This window comes from Siphateles boraxobius, unplaced genomic scaffold (assembly GCF_051911475.1).
Source record: "Siphateles boraxobius isolate OS27281-9 unplaced genomic scaffold, OSU_SipBor_1 285, whole genome shotgun sequence".
NCBI lineage: Eukaryota > Metazoa > Chordata > Actinopteri > Cypriniformes > Leuciscidae > Siphateles > Siphateles boraxobius.
In genome coordinates, this window is record NW_027508903.1 from 40448 (window position 1) to 67225 (window position 26778).

Consider the following 26778-nt stretch of genomic DNA (forward strand, 5'->3'; position numbering starts at 1 on the left):
ATCATCATCATCATCATCATGACTAGGGCTGCGTATCGATTGAGTTTTAATGATTCCGATTCTTATCGATTCCTAATTTTGATTCCAATAAGGTAAAAAAAAAAACCTTACATATTCACATTTAGTCTTATTGCAGAACATTTAATTGTAGCTGAATATCATGAAGAGAAATCAACAGCTAAAGAACACTTACACAAGAAACGTTTGCCTGTGGTTTAAAAACACCATAGAAGAACAACTAGCATAATTAATATACATATCAAGCATTATTAAAGACAAGTAAACCCTCAGTAATTAAGAAAGAACAAATAAAAAATTAGCAATTGCAACAAATGGATACAACTGAAGAAAGATACAGTTGAAATATGATTGATGTGTTTAGAGATTTTCAGGTTCAGAAACTGATCAAATGTAGAATAACACTGCAGTTTATCAATAAAATATACATTACAAATATACTTATAAAGTTATTCAGTGAAGAACGAGTAAATTCTCTCTGACTTCTGTTGTATGATTAGTGTTATTACAGAGCAGGAATATTAGTGCTGTCACTTTAAGAGCTGCACAGATCCAGTATACTGATACACACCAACACAGAAACTCTCTCTCACGCTTCAATGGTTTAAACTCATATTGAAATGCTCACAGAGGAATCGAAATTGAAATTTTATAACAAGTATTCGATTCCCAACCCTACACCCCTCTCAGTGGTCCCGCTTCAGCCCTGTGACTCCCGTGCGTGTGTGTGTGTGTGTGTGTGTGTGCAGGGTAACTTCGGCAGCGTGGAGAAGTGCCGCTACGACCCGCTGCAGGACAGCACAGGTGAGGGTTCTTCCTCACTCAACCTCCTCTTCACTCCTCACTCCTCCTCCTCCTTTTAATCACTCCACTCTTCCTCCTCACTCCTCCACTCTTCCTCCTCTTCACTCCTCACTCCTCCTCCTCCTTTTAATCACTCCACTCTTCCTCCTCACTCCTCCACTCTTCCTCCTCTTCACTCCTCCTCCTCCTCTTACTCATTCCTCCTCACTCCTTCTCCCTCCTCTTCCTCACTCCTCTTCACTCCTCCTCACTCTTCCTCCTCCTACTCACTTCTCTTACTCACTTCTCTTCCTCCTCACTCATCCTCTTCCTCCTCACTCATCCTCTTACTCCTCAGTCATCCTCTTACTCCTCAGTCATCCTCTTACTCCTCACTCCTCCTCTTCATCACTCATCCTCTTCCTCCTCCTCACTCCTCTTACTCACTCCTACTCTTCCTCACTCTCTCTTCACTCCTCTTCCTCCTCACTCCTCTTACTCATTCTCACTCCTCCTCTTCCTCCTCCTCACTCCTCTTACTCCGCTTCCTCCTCACTCTTCTTCCTTCTCACTCCTCCTCACTCTTCCTCCTTCTCACTCCTCGTAACTCTTCCTCCTCACTCCTCTTACTCACTCCGCTTCCTCCTCACTCTTCTTCCTCCTCACTCTTCCTCCTCACTCCTCCTCACTCTTCCTCCTCTCTCCTCCTCACTCCTCTTACTCACTCCGCTTCCTCCTCACTCTTCTTCCTCCTCACTCTTCCTCCTCACTCCTCCTCACTCTTCCTCCTCTCTCCTCCTCACTCCTCTTACTCACTCCTCTTCCTCCTCACTCATCCTCTTCCTCCTCACTCCTCTTACTCATCCTCACTCCTCCTCTTACTCACTCTGCTTCCTCCTCACTCCTCCTCCTCACTCTTCCTCCTCACTCCTCCTCACTCTTCCTCACTCCTCTTACTCACTCCTCTTCCTCCTCACTCATCCTCTTCCTCCTCACTCCTCTTACTCATCCTCACTCCTCCTCTTACTCACTCTGCTTCCTCCTCACTCTTCTTCCTTCACTCCTCCTCACTCCACTCTTCCTCCTCTTCACTCCTCCTCACTCTTCCTCCTCTCTCCTCCTCACTCCTCTTACTCACTCCTCTTCCTCCTCACTCATCCTCTTCCTCCTCACTCCTCTTACTCATCCTCACTCCTCCTCTTACTCACTCTGCTTCCTCCTCACTCCTCCTCCTCACTCTTCCTCCTCACTCCTCCTCACTCTTCCTCACTCCTCTTACTCACTCCTCTTCCTCCTCACTCATCCTCTTCCTCCTCACTCCTCTTACTCATCCTCACTCCTCCTCTTACTCACTCTGCTTCCTCCTCACTCTTCTTCCTTCACTCCTCCTCACTCCACTCTTCCTCCTCTTCACTCCTCCTCACTCTTCCTCCTCTCGCCTCCTCCTCCTACTCACTCCTCTTCCTCCTCACTCCTCCTCACTCCACTCTTCCTCCTCTTCACTCCACTCTTCCTCCTCTTCACTCCTCTTCCTCCTCACTCATCCTCTTCCTCCTCCTCACTCCTCTTCCTCCTCCTCACTCCTCTTACTCACTCCTCCTCTTGCTCTTCCTCCTCACTCCTCTTCCTCCTCCTCACTTCTCTTCCTCACTCTCTCTTCACTCCTCTTATTCACTCCTCTTCCTCCTCACTCCTCCTCAGTCATCTTACTCACTCCTCCTCTTCCTCCTCACTCCTCTTCACTCCTCAATCTTCACTCCTCACTCTTCTTCCTCTTCCTCACAGGTGAGGTGGTGGCAGTGAAGAAGCTTCAGCACAGCTCAGCTGAACACCTGCGCGACTTCGAGCGGGAGATCGAGATCCTGCGATCACTGCAGCACGACAACATCGTCAGATACAAGGGCGTGTGTTACAGCGCAGGTGAGAGACTGATGCATGCTGGTCCTGAGGCGGCACACACACGTCTCTCTTCATCTTCTCATTCATGGAGAGTGTAGTTTGGCGGTTGGGAATGTTGTGGAAAAGTGTAGATTGGCGGTTGGGAATGATCTGGAAGTGTGTAGTTTGGCGGTTGGGAATGTTGTGGAAGTGTGTAGTTTGGCGGTTGGGAATGTTGTGGAATGGTAGTTTGGTGGTTGGGAATTAGGGCTGAACGATTAATTGCATTTGCGATAATATCGCGATATGATGAAATGCGATTTTGTAACCGCAAAAACTGCGATTACACTGGTCATGTGACACGCGAGAGAAAAGCACTCTGCAAATCAAGCATCAACTTGGCACACTACGCATAGGTCTGGCATACAGGAAAGAACAGTTTATTTTTTATGTATGTGATATTGTGTTATTTATTCTCTCTCCAACAATTCTGGATTTATTCAGAGAATTTCAGAATTGAATCTGAGCTTGGTTTTTAAACACGCATGCGTGATGACGCTGCGCGTGCTTTAGAAACGACCGTATTCTGCTTGCTTCTAATTACTCTCTCTCTCTCGCTCTCACACACACACACACACGACACCGCTCGAATCTTCCGAAAAATAAGCTTTCATAAAGTTCGGAGTTTAAGCGAATTACAAGGACAGTCGCGGGCTTCATTGCACAGGTTTTGCCGCTTTGATGTTACTCTTGCAGTGCGCGGTCTTGGCCGCCGGAATTTTCCTTACAAATGCTCCACAAAGGCATTATGTCTTTTGGAATGCAGTTGGCTTATATATTAAAATTATGAAAATCACTGAGAAAGCTGCTTTCATTTTAAAATACTTACGCGCGCTTTGTGAAGAGTGCTCGTGCATGCGGCTGTGAGCGACTCATTGGGTAAATGTACTTGCATCTCAAAATGCTTTTGACGCGAAATTAATGTAAACACGGTCAGTTATATCTTAAACCAATAGGACAAACTACATTTACAATTTCAAAAGAGATATGTGCATTAGTGTGAATGCAGCTTATCGTATAGGGGGAAAATCACTCCAGCTCTTGAATGGAAAACGTTCAGACAGCCTACTTTTAAATACTGAAGCACTCTTTGTTTATTGCATGTAATGTTTGTTTTTTGTGTTCCTCTTTATTTACTAGCTTTTATATGTTGAAGCTATATTAGTTTATAGCCCATTTAAAATTCTTAACATGTAATTGGTTTAATTAATATATCTATATATATATATATATATTTATATATATATATATATATATATATATATATTTTTTTTTAATGTATGTATATTTACACATGTAATTAAATACATATTTTAAGTATTATTAAGATTAATTAATAAGAAAAAAATTAGATCGGATCATGAGCTGCCTAAAGATTCCCATCCCTACTGTACAATGATTTATTGCTTGTCTTTGTCGACTAATACAGAAGGTAAAGAACTTGAAGTAATCGCATATTAAATCGCAATCGCAATGTTGGTTAAAAAAATCGCAATTAGATTATTTTCCATAATCGTTCAGCCCTATTGGGAATGTTGTGGAAGTGTGTAGATTGGCGGTTGAGAATGAAGTAAAAGTGTAGATTGGCAGTTGGGAATGTGGAAGTGTGTAGTTTGGCAGTTGGGAATGTGGAAGTGTGTAGTTTGGCGGTTGGGAATGTTGTGGAATGGTAGTTTGGTGGTTGGGAATGTTGTCGAAGCGTGTAGATTGGCGGTTGGGAATGTTGTGAAAGTGTAGATAGGTGGTTGGGAATGTTGTGTAAGTGTAGATTGGCGGTTGGGAATGTTGTGAAAGTGTAGATAGGTGGTTGGGAATGTTGTGTAAGTGTAGATTGGCGGTTGGGAATGTGGAAGTGTGTAGTTTGGCAGTTGCGAATGTTGTGGAAGTGTGTAGATTGGCGGTAGGGATGCAGCGATTACCGGATTTCACAATTAACCGCGCTTTAAAACTTCACGGTTAATTAATCGTAAAGACTATGCTACACCGAGTGTTCTGCAGGGAACGGACATTTTGTAACTAAATAAATAATAAAACTAATAAACTAATAAAACCTTGTTTTGAATGACAAAAACTATGAAGAAAACCTATTGACATTTTCGTCAATGAGTAAAAACTAGATGAAAATGTTAGATAGTGACGATTTGGGAAGCGATCCAGTCAGAACTGATGGCATGCGTTTGTGGTAAATGCGCACATTTGTACTGTAATGTGCTGATCTACCCAGCAGTCCCATAAAACGTAAAAAAAATGTAAACCTCTGGGAGAATGAGTAGAGCAGACATATAGATCTGAATAAGAGTTACGATGCAAAAAAGAGCTCTATTCGGTACGGTTTCTGTGCGCACACACCCGACCCGAAGCGTGCAGCCATGCACAATAGACACCTATAGCGCCCGAGTACTGAATTGAGCCCTCTTTCGTGTCTGAATAGACAAATACACACAACATTATGTAAATGTCCGTCTTGGAGAGTATTCATGTAAACTATGTCGGCTATGTCTTAAACAGTTTTGAGTGAATCGGATGTGCTTCAGTGCAATTGGATCCGCATGTCATTGGACATGATCCGACGTCTTAAAGTGATAGTGAATAATAAACCTAATGCGGTCTGTGTCAAGCAACAAAAGAAGAAGAGAAAAGCATTCACTGTTTGTTAATAGCTTTAATAAGGATTAATTATATTCGTACAAATAAATATGTCTGCTTGAAGGAATAAAGAATGATGTTTGCAAGTAGTTCTAAAGAATGCATATATCATTCATTGAAAAGAAGACTGTGTTTTACTTTTGGAAAAGTGGTTTTAATTTTTTACATTTGTTTTCTTTTAAAATAAATACATGGTTAATATTTAGCTTATATTTAATTCAATAGATCCAAAGACTTTGTTTATTCTTATTTTCATTGGGATTTATTATCCCTTTATATTATTTATGTTTTTAAGTAAAATACCAAAAAGATATTGTTTTCATGTTTTCAAGTTTTCTACCTCAGGTTGAAAATAAATTTAGATTAAACTAAACGCTTAATAATTTTCTGATCTATTTCAATCAAAGAGCCCTGCAGCCTTTGACTTAATTTGTTATTTTTAAAAGGAAAATACTGGATGTTTACAAAGCATTTCTCTTTAATTCCAAAGAAAGATATTGATTATTGTTTGTCATTTTATAATTTTGTACTGTGTTGTGGCAGCAATAAATAACACATTAAAATCTAGTGTTGAGTGTTCATGTGACATTAGTAGTGTTGTGAAATAAATTGATGCATAATAATCGTGATAATCTTTAAATCGTGATTATTTCTCAGACAATAATCGTACTTACAAAATCTGTAATCGTTGCATCCCTAATTGGCGGTTGGGAATGTTGTGGAAGTGTGTAGTTTGGTGGTTGGGAATGTTGTGGAAGAGTGTAGATTGGCGGTTGGGAATGTTGTGGAAGTGTGTAGATTGGCGGTTGGGAATGTTGTGGAAGTGTAGTTTGGCGGTTGGGAATGTTGTGGAAGAGTGTAGATTGGCGTTTGGGAATGTTGTGGAAGTGTGTAGATTGGCGGTTGGGAATGTTGTGGAAGTGTAGTTTGGCGGTTTGGAATGTTGTGGAAGAGTGTAGTTTGGTGGTTGGGAATGTTGTGGAAGAGTGTAGATTGGCGTTTGGGAATGTTGTGGAAGTGTGTAGATTGGCGGTTGGGAATGTTGTGGAAGTGTGTAGTTTGGTGGTTGGGAATGTTGTGGAAGAGTGTAGATTGGCGGTTGGGAGTGTTATTGGAAGTGTGTAGTTTGGTGGTTGGGAATGTTGTGGAAGTGTAGTTTGGCGGTTGGGAATGTTGTGGAAGTGTGTAGTTTGGCAGTTGGGAATGTTGTGGAAGTGTGTAGTTTGGCAGTTGGGAATGTTGTGGAAGTGTGTAGTTTGGCAGTTGGGAATGTTGTGGAAGTGTGTAGTTTGGCGGTTGGGAATGTTGTGGAAGTGTGTACTTTGGCGGTTGGGAATGTTGTGGAAGAGTGTAGTTTGGCGGTTGGGAATGTTGTGGAAGAGTGTAGTTTGGCGGTTGGGAATGTTGTGGAAGTGTGTAGATTGGCGGTTGGGAATGTTGTGGAAGAGTGTAGATTGGCGGTTTGGAATGTTGTGGAAGTGTGTAGTTTGGCGGTTTGGAATGTTGTGGAAGAGTGTAGTTTGGCGGTTGGGAATGTTGTGGAAGAGTGTAGATTGGCGGTTGGGAATGTTGTGGAAGTGTGTAGTTTGGCGGTTTGGAATGTTGTGGAAGTGTGTAGTTTGGCGGTTTGGAATGTTGTGGAAGAGTGTGGTTTGGCGGTTGGGAATGTTGTGGAAGAGTGTAGTTTGGCGGTTGGGAATGTTGTGGAAGTGTGTAGTTTGGCGGTTTGGAATGTTGTGGAAGAGTGTAGTTTGGCGGTTGGGAATGTTGTGGAAGAGTGTAGTTTGGCGGTTTGGAATGTTGTGGAAGAGTGTAGTTTGGCGGTTTGGAATGTTGTGGAAGAGTGTAGTTTGGCGGTTTGGAATGTTGTGGAAGAGTGTAGTTTGGCGGTTGGGAATGTTGTGGAAGAGTGTAGTTTGGCGGTTGGGAATGTTAAGGAAGTGTGTAGATTGGCGGTTGGGAATGTTGTGGAAGAGTGTAGATTGGCGGTTTGGAATGTTGTGGAAGTGTGTAATTTGGCGGTTTGGAATGTTGTGGAAGAGTGTAGTTTGGCGGTTGGGAATGTTGTGGAAGAGTGTAGTTTGGCGGTTGGGAATGTTAAGGAAGTGTGTAGATTGGCGGTTGGGAATGTTGTGGAAGAGTGTAGATTGGCGGTTTGGAATGTTGTGGAAGTGTGTAGTTTGGCGGTTTGGAATGTTGTGGAAGAGTGTAGATTGGCGGTTTGGAATGTTGTGGAAGTGTGTAATTTGGCGGTTTGGAATGTTGTGGAAGAGTGTAGTTTGGTGGTTGGGAATGTTGTGGAAGTGTAGTTTGGCGGTTGGGAATGTTGTGGAAGTGTGTAGTTTGGCAGTTGGGAATGTTGTGGAAGTGTGTAGTTTGGCAGTTGGGAATGTTGTGGAAGTGTGTAGTTTGGCAGTTGGGAATGTTGTGGAAGTGTGTAGTTTGGCGGTTGGGAATGTTGTGGAAGTGTGTACTTTGGCGGTTGGGAATGTTGTGGAAGAGTGTAGTTTGGCGGTTGGGAATGTTGTGGAAGAGTGTAGTTTGGCGGTTGGGAATGTTGTGGAAGTGTGTAGATTGGCGGTTGGGAATGTTGTGGAAGAGTGTAGATTGGCGGTTTGGAATGTTGTGGAAGTGTGTAGTTTGGCGGTTTGGAATGTTGTGGAAGAGTGTAGTTTGGCGGTTGGGAATGTTGTGGAAGAGTGTAGATTGGCGGTTGGGAATGTTGTGGAAGTGTGTAGTTTGGCGGTTTGGAATGTTGTGGAAGAGTGTAGTTTGGCAGTTGGGAATGTTGTGGAAGTGTGTAGATTGGCGGTTTGGAATGTTGTGGAAGAGTGTAGATTGGCGGTTGGGAATGTTGTGGAAGAGTGTAGTTTGGCAGTTGGGAATGTTGTGGAAGTGTAGTTTCGTGGTTGGGAATGTTGTGGAAGAGTGTAGTTTGGCGGTTGGGAATGTTGTGGAAGAGTGTAGTTTGGCGGTTGGGAATGTTGTGGAAGTGTGTAGATTGGCGGTTGGGAATGTTGTGGAAGAGTGTCGATTGGCGGTTGGGAATGTTGTGGAAGAGTGTAGATTGGCGGTTTGGAATGTTGTGGAAGTGTGTAATTTGGCGGTTTGGAATGTTGTGGAAGAGTGTAGTTTGGCGGTTGGGAATGTTGTGGAAGAGTGTAGTTTGGCGGTTGGGAATGTTAAGGAAGTGTGTAGATTGGCGGTTGGGAATGTTGTGGAAGAGTGTAGATTGGCGGTTTGGAATGTTGTGGAAGTGTGTAGTTTGGCGGTTTGGAATGTTGTGGAAGAGTGTAGATTGGCGGTTTGGAATGTTGTGGAAGTGTGTAATTTGGCGGTTTGGAATGTTGTGGAAGAGTGTAGTTTGTTTTATTGAAGGATCAGTTTTTAAGATTTCAGGAAAAATGCACATTTAATGCGTTTATTTTGGGATTGAGATATGGTCAAAAACAGAGAATAAAATTGCAGTTATTTAATTGTGTTGTTGGACAAGCCAAACTTGCAATTTACATCACAGGGAGAAATAGAAAAGCTAGGTTTGCTGTTGAATACAAGTACTATAAACTAATGAATGACAGGGTTAGGGTTCTTTTAAATTGCAGTGGTGTTATAATAATATCATCTGTACTGTACTTGAAGGAGAATTAAGTTTTGATATGTTATTAATTTGAAGTTGTTTGGTGGTTGGGAATGTTGTGGAAGTGTAGTTTGGCGGTTGGGAATGTTGTGGAAGTGTGTAGTTTGGCAGTTGGGAATGTTGTGGAAGTGTGTAGTTTGGCAGTTGGGAATGTTGTGGAAGTGTGTAGTTTGGCAGTTGGGAATGTTGTGGAAGTGTGTAGTTTGGCGGTTGGGAATGTTGTGGAAGTGTGTACTTTGGCGGTTGGGAATGTTGTGGAAGTGTGTAGATTGGCGGTTGGGAATGTTGTGGAAGAGTGTAGATTGGCGGTTTGGAATGTTGTGGAAGTGTGTAGTTTGGCGGTTTGGAATGTTGTGGAAGAGTGTAGTTTGGCGGTTGGGAATGTTGTGGAAGAGTGTAGATTGGCGGTTGGGAATGTTGTGGAAGTGTGTAGTTTGGCGGTTTGGAATGTTGTGGAAGAGTGTAGTTTGGCAGTTGGGAATGTTGTGGAAGAGTGTAGTTTGGCAGTTGGGAATGTTGTGGAAGTGTAGTTTCGTGGTTGGGAATGTTGTGAAAGAGTGTAGATTGGCGGTTGGGAATGTTGTGGAAGTGTGTAGATTGGCGGTTGGGAATGTTGTGGAAGAGTGTAGATTGGCGGTTTGGAATGTTGTGGAAGTGTGTAGATTGGCGGTTGGGAATGTTGTGGAAGAGTGTAGTTTGGCAGTTGGGAATGTTGTGGAAGAGTGTAGATTGGCGGTTGGGAATGTTGTGGAAGTGTGTAGATTGGCGGTTGGGAATGTTGTGGAAGAGTGTAGTTTGGCAGTTGGGAATGTTGTGGAAGAGTGTAGTTTGTTTTATTGAAGGATCAGTTTTTAAGATTTCAGGAAAAATGCACATTTAATGCGTTTATTTTGGGATTGAGATATGGTCAAAAACAGAGAATAAAATTGCAGTTATTTAATTGTGTTGTTGGACAAGCCAAACTTGCAATTTACATCACAGGGAGAAATAGAAAAGCTAGGTTTGCTGTTGAATACAAGTACTATAAACTAATGAATGACAGGGTTAGGGTTCTTTTAAATTGCAGTGGTGTTATAATAATATCATCTGTACTGTACTTGAAGGAGAATTAAGTTTTGATATGTTATTAATTTGAAGTTGTTTGTATGATTCTTTTTCATCTATTTTCTGTTCTATTGATCTATTTCTATTTTCTTTTCTTTCTATTTTCATCGGACATCCATTTCATCTTTTTGTTAAATAAAGTTTTTTTTTCTAAAAATCTCTCTCTCTGCAGGTCGTAAGAATTTGCGGCTGGTCATGGAGTTTCTGCCGTTCGGTAGTTTGAGAGATTACCTTTCGAAAAACAAGGAGCGTTTCGACCACATGAAGCTCCTGCTGTACGCAGCTCAGATCTGTAAGGTGAGGTTTCACACACACACACACACACACACACACACACACACTTTCCACACTCACTCACTCTCACACACACACACTCTCTCACACAGTCACACTCTCACACACACACACTCACACTTTCCACACTCACTCACTCTCACTCACACACACACTCTCACACACTCACACTCTCTCACACACTCTCACTCACACACACTCACACTCTCACTCACACACACTCACACTCTCACTCACACACACACACACTCTCACTCACACACACACTCTCTGTCTCTCACACTCTCACACACACACTTACACTCTCACTCACTCACACACACTCACACTCTCTCAAACACACACACACACACTCACACTCTCACTCACTCTCACACACTCACACACACTCTCACACACACTCACAAACACACACTCACACTTTCCACACTCACTCACTCACACACACACACACTCACACTCTCACTCACTCACTCACAGTCACACTCACTCACACTCTCACTCACTCACACACACACTCTCTCTCTCACTCACTCACACACTCCCACTCACACTCTCTCTCACACACTCTCTCTCTCACACACTCTCTCTCTCACACACTCTCTCTCTCACACACTCTCACTCATTCCCTCTCTCACACTCACTCACACACACTCCCTCTCTCACACTCTCTCTCACACTCACACACACGCACACTCTCTCTCTCTCTCACACACACACACTCTCACTCATTCACACACACACACACACACACTCACTCACACACACACACACTCACACACACTCTCTCTCACACTCTCTCACACACACACACACACACACACACACACACACACACACATACACACTCCCTCTCTCACTCTCACACTCTCTCTCACACTCTCTCACACACTCTCTCACAAACTCACACACACTCTCTCACACACACACACTCTCACACACTCACACACACACTCACACTCACACACACACACACACACACACACACACACACACACACACACACACACACACGCTCTCTCACACACAATTCATGTCAAGTCATCATGATAGAATATACAGTTTGTCCAGTATAAAAACCATTACGCGTCATCCTCATTTATATAGCGCTTTTAACAATGTAGATTGTTTCAAAGCAGCTTTACAGAGATAAACATATAATTTAAGGTAACAGAGATTGGTTTAGTTTTATAGTGGTTCTTGAAAAATGTTTTTTCCAGCTAAAGTTAGTTTTGATTGATTCACTTCCGTCTAAATGATCATTTTTTATTAAATTAGGGGCCGCTAAGACGACACCGTTCTCTCTAAACAGACTTTAAACGTGAACCTGTGATAGACGCCGATGGCGTTCACATGCGCATTAAGAATTGATTCTATAGTTATGTGCGTTTGAATATATGTGCGCAGGTTTGTAATTCCTTACAAACCATGCCTAAACAAACTACTTGTCTATAAATTTTGATGCAGAATTTTATTTTATCTTATCACTTTGGGTAGGTACGCGAACCGAAAAATTCCACAAGGCTTTATCTGTAGAGTGGTATAGGGATCCTCCATAGGGAGAGGCTAGTTGGCACTTCAGCACTGCATTGTCATCGGGTCCAGGCGAAAGTCCTTCGTCAGATCTGGATCCGGCCTGGATCCGGCAGGCTGCGGGAAAACCTCGGGATAAACAAAGACACTAAAATTAGCGTAGATGCCATTCTTCTTATGATGTAACGAGTACATCAGGATTTAAGGGAAGTGTTCCCAGTTCCGGCTGACCTAATCTAAGCAGCCTAATATTGAATTATAGAAGTCTATAGAGTGTTATGTGAATGCTAGGTCAAAGAGATGTGTTTTTAGTCTAGCTTTGAACTGACAGTCTGTTTCTGCTTCCCGGACAATGTTAGGAAAATTGTTCCAAAGTTTTGGTGCTAAATAGGAAAAGGATCTACCGCCAGCAGTCGATTTATATATTCTAGGTATTATCAACTGGCCGGAGTTTTGAGATCGCAATAGACGTGAAGGACTATAATGCGTTAAGAGCTCGCTCAAGTACTGGGGAGCTAAACCATTTAGTGCTTTGTAAGTAATCAGCAATATTTTAAAATTTATACGATGTTTAATAGGGAGCCAATGCAGTGTTGACAGAACCGGGCTAATATGGTCGTACTTCCTGGTTCTGGTAAGAACTCTAGCGGCTGCATTTTGAATTAGCTGTAGTTTGTTTATTAAGCGTGCAGGGCAACCACCCAGTAGAGCATTACAATAATCTATATAATAATCGCAATAGACGCACACACACACACTCTCACACACACACACACTCTCACACACACACACACTCTCACACACACACTCTCACACACACACTCTCTCACACACACACACACACACACACACTTTCTTACTCACTCACTCACACTGTGTAGGGGATGGACTACCTGGCGTCGAAGCGTTACGTCCACAGAGATCTGGCCACGAGGAACATCCTGGTGGAGAGTGAGTTCCACGTGAAGATCGGAGACTTCGGCCTGACTAAAGTCCTCCCTCAGGATAAGGAGTATTACACGGTGCGAGAGCCCGGAGAAAGCCCCATCTTCTGGTGAGAGGCTCACTACTCATCACATCCTGCTTTATGAGTGTGATTCAGCATTATTTATGTGATGATGATGATGTAATGTGTCTGATGATGTGTGTGATGTGTCTGATGATGTTGATGATGATGATGTGATGTGTCTGATGATGATGATGATGATGATGTGATGTGTCTGATGAAGATGATGTGATGTGTCTGATGATGTGTGTGATGTGTCTGATGATGTTGATGATGATGATGAAGATGATGTGATGTGTCTGATGATGATGATGAAGATGATGTGTCTGATGATGATGATGAAGATGATGTGATGTGTCTGATGATGATGATGATGTGATGTGTCTGATGATGATGATGAAGATGATGTGATGTGTCTGATGATGATGATGATGATGTGATGTGTCTGATGATGTGTGTGATGTGTCTGATGATGATGAAGATGATGTGATGTGTCTGATGATGATGATGATGTGTCTGATGAAGATGATGTGATGTGTCTGATGATGATGATGAAGATGATGTGATGTGTCTGATGATGATGATGATGATGAAGATGATGTGATGTGTCTGATGATGATGATGATGAAGATGATGTGATGTGTCTGATGATGATGAAGATTATGTGTCTGATGATGATGATGTGTCTGATGATGATGATGATGATGTGTCTGATGATGATGTGATGCGTCTGATGATGATGGAGAGGATGTGATGCGTCTGATGATGATGATGATGTGATCCGTCTGATGATGATGAAGATGATTTGATGATGATGAAGATGATGTGATGCATCTGATGATGATGAAGATGATGTGATGCGTCTGATGATGATGTGATGTGTCTGATGATGATGAAGATGTGATGTGTCTGATGATGATGTGATGCGTCTGATGATGATGTGATGTGTCTGATGATGATGTGATGCGTCTGATGATGATGTGATGCGTCTGATGATGATGTGATGTGTCTGATGATGATGATGATGATGTGATGTGTCTGATGATGATGATGATGTGTCTGATGATGATGATGTGATGTGTCTGATGATGATGATGTGATGTGTCTGATGATGATGAAGATGATGTGATGTGTCTGATGATGATGATGAAGTGATGTGTCTGGTGATGATGAAGATGATGTGATGTGTCTGATGATGATGAAGATGATGTGATGTGTCTGATGATGATGAAGATGATGTGATGTGTCTGATGATGATGAAGATGATGTGATGTGTCTGATGATGATGATGATGTGATGTGTCTGATTATGATGAAGATGATGTGATGTGTCTGATGATTATGATGTGTCTGATGATGTGTCTGATGATGATGATGATGTGATGTGTCTGATGATGTGTCTGATGATGATGAAGATGATGTGATGTGTCTGATGATGATGAAGATGATGTGATGTGTCTGATGATGATGATGATGTGATGTGTCTGATGATGATGAAGATGATGTGATGTGTCTGATGATGTGTCTGATGATGATGATGATGATGATGATGTGTCTGATGATGTGTCTGATGATGATGTGATGCGTCTGATGATGATGTGATGTGTCTGATGATGATGTGTCTGATGATGATGAAGATGATGTGATGTGTCTGATGATGATGAAGATGATGTGATGTGTCTGATGATGATGAAGATGATGTGATGTGTCTGATGATGATGATGATGTGTCTGATGATGATGAAGATGATGTGATGTGTCTGATGATGATGATGTGTCTGATGATGTGTCTGATGATGATGTGATGCGTCTGATGATGATGTGTCTGATGATGATGTGTCTGATGATGATGAAGATGATGTGATGTGTCTGATGATGATGAAGATGATGTGATGTGTCTGATGATGATGAAGATGATGTGATGTGTCTGATGATGAAGATGATGTGATGTGTCTGATGATGATGTGTCTGATGATGATGTGATGCGTCTGATGATGATGTGATGTGTCTGATGATGATGTGTCTGATGATGATGATGATGTGATGTGTCTGATGATGATGATGTGATGCGTCTGATGATGATGTGATGCGTCTGATGATGATGTGATGTGTCTGATGATGATGTGTCTGATAATGATGATGATGATGTGATGTGTCTGATGATGATGATGTGATGCGTCTGATGATGATGTGATGCATCTGATGATGATGTGATGTGTCTGATGATGATGAAGATGTGATGTGTCTGATGATGATGTGATGTGTCTGATGATGATGTGATGTGTCTGATGATGATGAAGATGTGATGTGTCTGATGAAAATGATGTGATGTGTCTGATGATGGTGATGTGATGTGTCTGATGATGATGATGATGATGATGTGATGTGTCTGATGATGATGTGATGTGTCTGATGATGATGTGATGTGTCTGATGATGATGATGTGATGTGTCTGATGATGATGTGATGTGTCTGATGATGATGTGATGTGTCTGATGATGATGATGTGATGTGTCTGATGATGATGAAGATGATGTGATGTGTCTGATGATGATGAAGATGATGATGTGATGTGCCTGATGATGATGATGATGTGTCTGATGATGATGTGATGCGTCTGATGATGATGTGATGTGTCTGATGATGATGAAGATGATGTGATGTGTCTGATGATGATGAAGATGATGTGATGTGTCTGATGATGATGAAGATGATGTGATGTGTCTGAAGATGATGATGATGCGTCTGATGATGATGATGTGATGTGTCTGATGATGATGATGTGATGTGTCGGATGATGATGAAGATGATGTGATGTGTCTGATGATGATGTGATGTGTCTGATGGTGATGATGATGTGATGTGTCTGATGATGATGTGATGTGTCTGATGATAATGAAGAAGATGTGATGTGTCTGATGTGTCTGATGATGATGTGATGTGTCTGATGATGATGTGTCTGATAATGATGATGATGATGTGATGTGTCTGATGATGATGATGTGATGCGTCTGATGATGATGTGATGCATCTGATGATGATGTGATGTGTCTGATGATGATGAAGATGTGATGTGTCTGATGATGATGTGATGTGTCTGATGATGATGTGATGTGTCTGATGAAAATGATGTGATGTGTCTGATGATGGTGATGTGATGTGTCTGATGATGATGATGATGTGATGTGTCTGATGATGATGTGATTTGTCTGATGATGATGATGTGATGTGTCTGATGATGATGATGTGATGTGTCTGATGATGATGAAGATGATGTGATGTGTCTGATGATGATGATGAAGATGATGATGTGATGTGCCTGATGATGATGTGATGCGTCTGATGATGATGTGATGTGTCTGATGATGATGAAGATGATGTGATGTGTCTGATGATGATGAAGATGATGTGATGTGTCTGAAGATGATGATGATGCGTCTGATGATGCTGATGATGATGTGATGTGTCTGATGATGATGATGAAGATGATGATGTGATGTGTCTGATGATGATGATGATGATGATGTGATGTGTCGGATGATGATGAAGATGATGTGATGTGTCTGATGATGATGTGATGTGTCTGATGGTGATGATGATGTGATGTGTCTGATGATAATGAAGAAGATGTGATGTGTCTGATGATAATGAAGAAGATGTGATGTGTCTGATGATAATGAAGAAGATGTGATGTGTCTGATGTGTCTGATGATGATGTGATGTGTCTGATGATAATGAAGAAGATGTGATGTGTCTGATGATGATGAAGAAGATGTGATGTGTCTGATGATGATGAAGAAGATGTGATGTGTCTGATGATGATGATGATGTGTCTGATGATGATGATGATGATGATGTGATGTGTCTGATGATGATGATAATGAAGAAGATGTGATGTGTCTGATGATGATGAAGAAGATGTGATGTGTCTGATGATGATGATGTGATGTGTCTGATGATGATGATGTGATGTGTCTGATGAAGGTACGCCCCGGAGTCTCTGACCGAGAGCAAGTTCAGCGTGGCGTCAGACGTCTGGAGTTTCGGAGTCGTTCTCTATGAACTCTTTACATACAGTGACAAAAGCTGCAGTCCTCCGGCTGTAAGTGTTCCTGAGCTTCAGTGCTGATGCAGATCTGTGTGTGAGCATCTCGAAACACGTGATTATACCGGTCGCCGAGTGTGGAAGAATGGGTAAAACGCAGCGCTCATCACTGGCTAAAAACGCTTTGGTGGACAGTGACACGCGGCCTAATAGTGACTAGGGGTGTAAGAAAATATAGATACTAGATGAGAATATTGGGATATTATGTTTGGCGCTACAGTATCTATTCTCAAAAACACTATCAATATTTATTAATTTGTGTCAGTGGCTTTGTGTTCGATTTAAACCCGACCACAGTGTTATCTCAGATGGTAAACTGTGACACGGAGCAGCGTCCATTGCTGACATTAGCATTAGACGTTACAATTACAAACAATATTACTTGTTTGTTATATTATTTGTTAATTGGAAATTTAACAGTGAAGCGTGAATTGATACAGATAATAATAACTTTTCTTAACAACAGTAACATGCAAAAACCTAATTTTTATAGGCAAATTTTAAATGTACTAGTCCTTTAAATGCGTTATTGTTCTGCCATAGTATCATACTGAACTGACCGACAGCTTCAGTGTCTATAAAAGAACCGCTCTTTACTCGCTTTGTGTAATTCAGTCACAACTTGAGGAAAAGATTTAGTTTTTCATGAGACTTTGTGACTTTGTACTTTTTTCCAGAAGTTGGGGAGTGTAAATGGCTAATTAGTCAATAAGTGATCCTCATCTGCCATCTACTGGTTATAATGGTAGTCTTTTTAATAAAAGAGTTTGTTTGCCACAAAGTGTTAGTTTTTCTACAACTTAAAACTTTTAGTGTGACAAGTCACAATAAAAACAACATTAAAATGGGGTATTATTTAGAGCCCTGAAGTGCTGGGAGAAGTGTGACGCTCTTGAGAAGGCCTTGAATTTAACCCTGAGATGGATAATAAAAACATTTGACTATTTCTGCCACAATACCATGATTACAGTGAGCGTTACTACAGTAAATCCATGGTGAATGTTGGTCATTTGTGGACTGAAAGGCCTTTTACAACTTGTTCAACATAGGAACAATGTTTCTCCTGGTTTCCACGTCAGCGTTTGATCTGATATGATTTATAACAGAGTTCTGCGCTAAACTACATCACGCGATGTCACGCTTTACTATTTCCCCTTTACTCAGATTTAACAAAACACTGATAAGTGATATAAATGCAAATGCAGATCCCACTGTTTTGAATAAATAAAATCAAGTGTTTGCTCAGGTTTTATGCGTATGGTGGTGTGTTCTTTGACAGTTTTTCTAAAAGTAGATCAAGAGAAAACAAGAGATATATGTGGTGTCGTAACGCTGTATTGTGAGGGCCAGGTTCCCCAGGCTAGCGGTGACGCGTGTTGTTCCTGTTGCAGGTGTTTATGGAGCAGATGGGCGAGGACAAACAAGGTCAGATGATCGTTTATCACCTGATCGACCTGTTGAAGAGGAACTACCGTCTGCCGTCTCCAGAAGGGTGTCCCGCTGAGGTAAAGCCTTCACTGACCTTTCTCATACACACAATCCTTACACTCAGTGCTGGGCGGTATGACCAAACATTTATATCACAGTATTTTTCACAATTATGGTATATGACGGTATACATTTTCTCTTTAAGCATAACTGGGTGTTTACCACATTTTCTATTGACAGAGGAAATACTGCGGTAGATTGACTCAGAATGCCCTATTTTACTGTCATGACTGAATATTGTAGAGCAATCCCACACTAGTATTAATACAGGCTAGCAGTGTTTATAAAGAGCTCCAGCAGGAGGCGCTGTAGTGACAGAAACTGAGGTTTCCATGGTAACGGCTCATAAACGCTGCTTTATGAGGAAACAAAGTAAGATCAAATGAAAATAACATCGAAACTTTTCTAAAAACCGTCAGTTCCCTCAATATACGTTCATAAACGCCCGCGCTGCGACTGAAACGTGCAGTTCTCATGTTTATTCAACGATGCCAAAGGCTTGTGGAGAATCTGTAGATATCGTGAACCAGTGTGTGGGAAACACTGTAATATAATCATCAGCTGTCAGTGATAGTGTAAGCTCTCCATCCGTCTCAGTAACACACACACCTGAGCATCACCAGTGAACCGGGAAACACCCTCACAGTGCTGCTAAAGCACACACACCGCTATATTAAACATTCATATCAGAACTAAAATAAACACCGGTATATATAAACTGGTATACCGCCCAGCACTGCAGGAAGTGCACTGAAGCACAGCTCCCAAACTCAGATCTCAAGATTATCATGTTCTCCTGTGGTTCTCCTGTGGTTCTCCTGCGGTTCTCCTGCGGCTCTCCTGTGGTTCTCCTGCGGCTCCGCTGTGGTTCTCCTGCGGTTTGGTTCTGCTGCGGTTCTCCTGCGGTTCTGCTGCAGATCCAGGCGCTGATGAAGGAGTGTTGGGCCGCAGAGCCAAGTGATCGACCCACATTCAGAGCTCTCGCTCAGAGAGTCCACGCCATCCAGGACCGGGTATCCCACAGCTGATCCGGGTCAGAACACCCCACAGCTGATCCGGGTCAGAACATCCCACACCTGATCCGGGTCAGAACATCCCACACCTGATCCGGGTCAGAACATCCCACACCATATCCGGGTCAGAACATCCCACCAGGTCAGAACACCCCACCGGGTCAGAACATCCCACCGGGTCAGAACACCCCACAGCTGATCCGGGTCAGAACATCCCACAGCTGATCCGGGTCAGAACATCCCACCGGGTCAGAACATCCCACCGGGTCAGAACACCCCACAGCTGATCCCGGTCAGAACATCCCACCGGGTCAGAACATCCCACAGCTGATCCGGGTCAGAACATCCCACCGGGTCAGAACATCCCACCGGATCAGAACACCCCACAGCTGATCCGGGTCAGAACATCCCACCAGGTCAGAACATCCCACCGGGTCAGAACACCCCACAGCTGATCCCGGTCAGAACATCCCACAGCTGATCCGGGTCAGAACACCCCACAGCTGATCCCGGTCAGAACATCCCACCGGGTCAGAACACCCCACAGCTGATCCCGGTCAGAACATCCCACCGGGTCAGAACCTCCCACAGCTGATCCCGGTCAGAACATCCCACAGCTGATCCGGGTCAGAACACCCCACAGCTGATCCCGGTCAGAACACCCCACAGCTGATCCCGGTCAGAACATCCCACCGGGTCAGAACCTCCCACAGCTGATCCCGGTCAGAACATCCCACAGCTGATCCGGGTCAGAACACCCCACAGCTGATCCCGGTCAGAACATCCCACCGGGTCAGAACCTCCCACAGCTGATCCCGGTCAGAACATCCCACAGCTGATCCGGGTCAGAACACCCCACAGCTGATCCCGGTCAGAACATCCCACAGCTGATCCGGGTCAGCTTTCAGTGTGGGATTCTGGGATGTTCTTTCACTATCAGGGGTTTTCAAAATTGATGATGGCCTTCTTGTTTTTTTATTTACATCATTGTCCAGATGTGATAAACATCAAAATGTGATCTGTGATTTGCATGAACACTGTATTTTTTTCTGCCTGATGTAAGAATACAAGAGAATCATTTTTAATTAATTTCAAATTCAGTATTTTTATGTTGTTGTTGTTTTCTGTCCATTATTTCCTGAATTCCAGCTTGATCCCCTGGATGAACTGAACTTTCTCCAGAAGTTTGTGTGGCGATCCAGACGCGCACACGCTAGTGTTAATCGGAAATAGAGTATTAGACTGAAATGTCTTTGAACGGCATGTTTGTGTACAGTAATAATAATGGAGGAAGTTTATATGAGCCTCGTATTCATTTGAAATATTGGTGCGTGTACCGCGTGTGTGTGTGTGTCGTTCAGATCTTCAGAGTGAAATACTGTGATCGTTTGTCTAAATCTGAGTCGACCAGTGAGTGAGTTCATCAATAAAATATGCAAATCCCATCAGCACCTGCTGATCATGTTTGTTTTCCATACTCGTGATTAAGAATGTCTAGGAATGTCGATCGAGTGTGTGTGTGTGAACGACATCTGTTCTAGCGTGTCACACACACACTCGATCGCCCCCTGGTGGCTGGTCCCAGTATAGCTCAAACTCCCTCTCCATGTAATCCAATGAGACACAAGCCAAACTAAATCCAATTACACTTCAAATCATATTTCATCAAGATGGTTTCTGATATTTCAGGCTCTTCTCACGCAGACGTGTGTTCTAGTGTGTGTGCTCTAGTGTGTGTGCTCTAGTGTGTGTGCTCTAGTGTGTGTGCTCTAGTGTGTGTGCTCTAGTGTGTGTGCTCTAGTGTGTGTGCTCTAGTGTGTGTGCTCTAGCAAGTTTGGCTTCAGTCTTCCTTCGGACTCGACTGGCATTCTGACGCTGTGAGCTTCAGGCTTACTGACATGGGCTCAACTTTTTATTTATTTCAATTATTCTGCTTATTGCACATTTAAAATACAAGAAGTTTATATGTGTAGTCTCATATTCATAATTGTGAGCATGTTACAGATTTTAGCTGCTGGAAACCTTCATCATTTCATCTCAGTCTTCACGCTGAATCCTTTCTTGTTTCTCCTACATGGGCTTTTACTGAATCAGTGTGAACACTAAATTATTGTTTTTATTATTGCATTTATTTGTAATATTTTTGTAAGGTACACTGATGTATTGGAGTTGACAGTAAAAAAAAAAAAAAAAAAAAAAAAGAATCAAAAGTGATGTCTACTTTTTTAAATATAAGATTGAGTGAATAAAACCATTTTGCAAATAACAGTGTTGTATTTGTTGTGTGTGTGTGTGTGTGTGTGTGTGTGTCCTGCTGCTTCTCTGTAGCCCAGGTCAGGCGCTTCTGCCGCTGTTTCTGGTTCAAAAGTGGCTTGACCTGGGGAATGCGGCACCTGTAGCCCATTTCCTGCACACGCCTGTGCACGGTGGCTCTGGATGTTTCTACTCCAGACTCAGTCCACTGCTTCCGCAGGTCCCCCAAGGTCTGGAATCGGTCCTTCTCCACAATCTTCCTCAGGGTCCGGTCACCTCTTCTCGTTGTGTAGCGTTTCTTCCCACAGACTTCCCACTGAGGTGCCTTGATACAGCACTCTAATTTTAGATGAACTGTAAAATAACAGATATTCAGATTCTCACTAATATTTTAGTAAATAAAGTTGGTTTACGCTTTAACAGTCTATTGATTTACAGCATAAATTCATCTACAACCCCCAAAATCAGAAGTGTGTGGCTAGTGAACTTAAAGGGATAGTTCACCCAAAAATGAAGATTAGCCCATGATTTACTCACACTCAACTCATCCTAGGTGTATCTGACATTCTTCTCTCAGACAAATACAATCAGAGTTATATCAAACATGTCCTGGATATTCCAAGCTTTACAATTCCAGTGAATGACCGTATGTCTTTGGAATTCCATAAAAGTGCATCTGTCCATCATAAAAGTGCATCTGTCCATCATAAGTGCATCTGTCCATCATAAAAGTGCATCTGTCCATCATAAAAGTGCATCTATCATCATAAAAGTGCATCTGTCCATCATAAGTGCATCTGTCCATCATAAAAGTGCATCCGTCCATCATAAAAGTGTATCCATCCATCATAAAAGTGCATCTGTCCATCATTAGTGCATCTATCCATCATAAAAGTGCATCTGTCCATCATAAAAGTGCATCTGTCCATCATAAAAGTGCATCTGTCCATCATTAGTGCATCTATCCATCATAAAAGTGCATCTGTCCATCATAAAAGTGCATCTGTCCATCATAAAAGTGCATCTGTCCATCATAAGTGTATCTGTCCATCATAAAAGTGCATCTGTCCATCATAAAAGTGCATCCGTCCATCATAAAAGTGCATCTGTCCATCATAAAAGTGCATCTGTCCATCATTAGTGCATCTATCCATCATAAAAGTGCATCTGTCCATCATAAAAGTGCATCTGTCCATCATAAAAGTGCATCTGTCCATCATTAGTGCATCTATCCATCATAAAAGTGCATCTATCATCATAAAAGTGCATCTGTCCATCATAAAAGTGCATCTGTCCATCATTAGTGCATCTATCCATCATAAAAGTGCATCTATCATCATAAAAGTACATCTGTCCATCATAAAAGTGCATCTGTCCATCATAAAAGTGCATCTGTCCATCATTAGTGCATCTATCCATCATAAAAGTGCATCTGTCCATCATAAAAGTGCATCCGTCCATCATAAAAGTGCATCCATCCATCATAAAAGTGCATCTATCCATCATAAAAGGGCATCTGTCCATCATAAAAGTGCATCCATCCATCATAAAAGTGCATCTATCCATCATAAAAGGGCATCTGTCCATCATTAGTGCATCTATCCATCATAAAAGTGCATCTACCCATCATAAAAGTGCATCTATCCATCATAAAAGGGCATCTGTCCATCATAAAAGTGCATCCATCCATCATAAAAGTGCATCTGTCCATCATAAAAGTGCATCTGTCCATCATAAGTGCATCTGTCCATCATAAAAGTGCATCTGTCCATCATAAAAGTGCATCTATCATCATAAAAGTGCATCTGTCCATCATAAGTGCATCTGTCCATCATAAAAGTGCATCTGTCCATCATAAAAGTGCATCTATCATCATAAAAGTGCATCTGTCCATCATAAAAGTGCATCTGTCCATCATAAAAGTGCATCTGTCCATCATTAGTGCATCTATCCATCATAAAAGTGCATCTATCATCATAAAAGTGCATCCGTCCATCATAAAAGTGCATCTGTCCATCATTAGTGCATCTATCCATCATAAAAGTGCATCTATCATCATAAAAGTACATCTGTCCATCATAAAAGTGCATCTGTCCATCATAAAAGTGCATCTGTCCATCATTAGTGCATCTATCCATCATAAAAGTGCATCTGTCCATCATAAAAGTGCATCCGTCCATCATAAAAGTGCATCCATCCATCATAAAAGTGCATCTATCCATCATAAAAGGGCATCTGTCCATCATAAAAGTGCATCCATCCATCATAAAAGTGCATCTATCCATCATAAAAGGGCATCTGTCCATCATTAGTGCATCTATCCATCATAAAAGTGCATCTACCCATCATAAAAGTGCATCCGTCCATCATAAAAGTGCATCCATCCATCATAAAAGGGCATCTGTCCATCATTAGTGCATCTATCCATCATAAAAGTGCATCTGTCCATCATAAAAGTGCATCTATCCTTAATAAAAGTGCATCCGTCCATCATAAAAGTGCATCTATCCAAGAAAAGTGCATCTATCCTTAATAAAAGTGCATCAATCCTTAATAAAAGTGCATCCGTCCATCATAAAAGTGCATCTATTATCATAAAAGTGCATCCGTCCATCATAAAAGTGCATCCATCCATCATAAAAGTGCATCTATCCATCATAAAAGGGCATCTGTCCATCATAAAAGTGCATCCGTCCATCATAAAAGTGCATCCATCCATCATAAAAGTGCATCTATCCATCATAAAAGGGCATCTGTCCATCATTAGTGCATCTATCCATCATAAAAGTGCATCCGTCCATCATAAAAGTGCATCCATCCATCATAAAAGTGCATCCATCCATCATAAAAGTGCATCTATCCATCATAAAAGGGCATCTGTCCATCATTAGTGCATCTATCCATCATAAAAGTGCATCTACCCATCATAAAAGTGCATCCGTCCATCATAAAAGTGCATCCATCATAAAAGTGCATCTATCCATCATAAAAGGGCATCTGTCCATCATTAGTGCATCTATCCATCATAAAAGTGCATCTGTCCATCATAAAAGTGCATCTATCCTTAATAAAAGTGCATCCGTCCTTCATAAAAGTGCATCTATCCAAGAAAAGTGCATCTATCCTTAATAAAAGTGCATCAATCCTTAATAAAAGTGCATCCGTCCATCATAAAAGTGCATCTGTCCATCATAAAAGTGCATCTATTATCATAAAAGTGCATCTATCATCATAAAAGTGCATCTATCCATCATAAAAGTGCATCTATCATCATAAAAGTGCATCTATCCATCATAAAAGTGCATCTATCCATCATAAAAGTGCATCTATTATCATAAAAGTGCATCTATCATCATAAAAGTGCATCTATCCATCATAAAAGTGCATCTATCATCATAAAAGTGCATCTATCATCATAAAAGTGCATCTATCCATCATAAAAGTGCATCTATCCATCATAAAAGTGCATCTATCATCATAAAAGTGCATCTATCCATCATAAAAGTGCATCTATCATCATAAAAGTGCATCTATCCATCATAAAAGTGCATCTATCATCATAAAAGTGCATCTGTCCATCATTAGTGCATCTACCCATCATAAAAATGCATCAGTCCATCATAAAAGTGCATCCGTCCATCATAAAAGTGCATCTATCCTTAATAAAAGTGCATCAGTCCATCATAAAAGTGCATCTATCCATCATAAAAGTGCATCTATCCATCATTAGTGCATCTGTCCATCATAAAAGTGCATCTATCCTTAATAAAAGTCCATCAGTCCATCATAAAAGTGCATCTATCATCATAAAAGTGCATCTATCCATCATTAGTGCATCAGTCCATCATAAAAGTGCATCAGTCCATCATAAAAGTGCATCTGTCCATCATTAGTTCATCTATCCTTAATAAAAGTGCATCAGTCCATCATAAAAGTGCATCTATACATCATAAAAGTCCATCTATCATCATAAAAGTGCATCTGTCCATCATAAAAGGGCATCTGTCCATCATAAAAGTGCATCCATCCATCATAAAAGTGCATCTATCATCATAAAAGGGCATCTGTCCATCATTAGTGCATCTATCCATCATAAAAGTGCATCTGTCCATCATAAAAGTGCATCCGTCCATCATAAAAGTGCATCCATCCATCATAAAAGTGCATCTATCCATCATAAAAGGGCATCTGTCCATCATTAGTGCATCTATCCATCATAAAAGTGCATCTGTCCATCATAAAAGTGCATCTGTCCATCATTAGTGCATCTATCCATCATAAAAGTGCATCTGTCCATCATAAAAGTGCATCCGTCCATCATAAAAGTGCATCCATCCATCATAAAAGGGCATCTGTCCATCATTAGTGCATCTATCCATCATAAAAGTGCATCTGTCCATCATAAAAGTGCATCTATCCTTAATAAAAGTGCATCCGTCCATCATAAAAGTGCATCTATCCAAGAAAAGTGCATCTATCCTTAATAAAAGTGCATCAATCCTTAATAAAAGTGCATCCGTCCATCATAAAAGTGCATCTATTATCATAAAAGTGCATCCGTCCATCATAAAAGTGCATCCATCCATCATAAAAGTGCATCTATCCATCATAAAAGGGCATCTGTCCATCATAAAAGTGCATCCGTCCATCATAAAAGTGCATCCATCCATCATAAAAGTGCATCTATCCATCATAAAAGGGCATCTGTCCATCATTAATGCATCTATCCATCATAAAAGTGCATCCGTCCATCATAAAAGTGCATCCATCCATCATAAAAGTGCATCTATCCATCATAAAAGGGCATCTGTCCATCATAAAAGTGCATCCATCCATCATAAAAGTGCATCTATCCATCATAAAAGGGCATCTGTCCATCATTAGTGCATCTATCCATCATAAAAGTGCATCTACCCATCATAAAAGTGCATCCGTCCATCATAAAAGTGCATCCATCATAAA

General features: G+C 41.6%; 1 protein-coding gene across 7 annotated transcripts in view; it reads left to right on the forward strand.

Annotated features, from left to right (window-relative positions):
* Positions 1 to 21829, forward strand: part of LOC143753428 (tyrosine-protein kinase JAK2-like) — a 36392-nt gene extending 14563 nt beyond the window's left edge. For 2 of the 7 annotated variants that reach the window (XM_077245730.1, XM_077245735.1), the window contains exons 11-17: positions 768 to 822; positions 2587 to 2721; positions 10299 to 10423; positions 12835 to 13007; positions 16942 to 17059; positions 18454 to 18567; positions 19468 to 21829. In XM_077245730.1, coding sequence (XP_077101845.1) covers positions 768 to 822; positions 2587 to 2721; positions 10299 to 10423; positions 12835 to 13007; positions 16942 to 17059; positions 18454 to 18567; positions 19468 to 19578 — 831 coding nt within the window. In that variant the 3' untranslated portion in view covers positions 19579 to 21829. The remainder of the gene's footprint in view (positions 1 to 767; positions 823 to 2586; positions 2722 to 10298; positions 10424 to 12834; positions 13008 to 16941; positions 17060 to 18453; positions 18568 to 19467) is intronic. The other 5 variants (XR_013207720.1, XM_077245732.1, XM_077245731.1 and 2 more) reach the window with 5 other exon arrangements.
* Positions 21830 to 26778: the final 4949 nt, after the last annotated feature.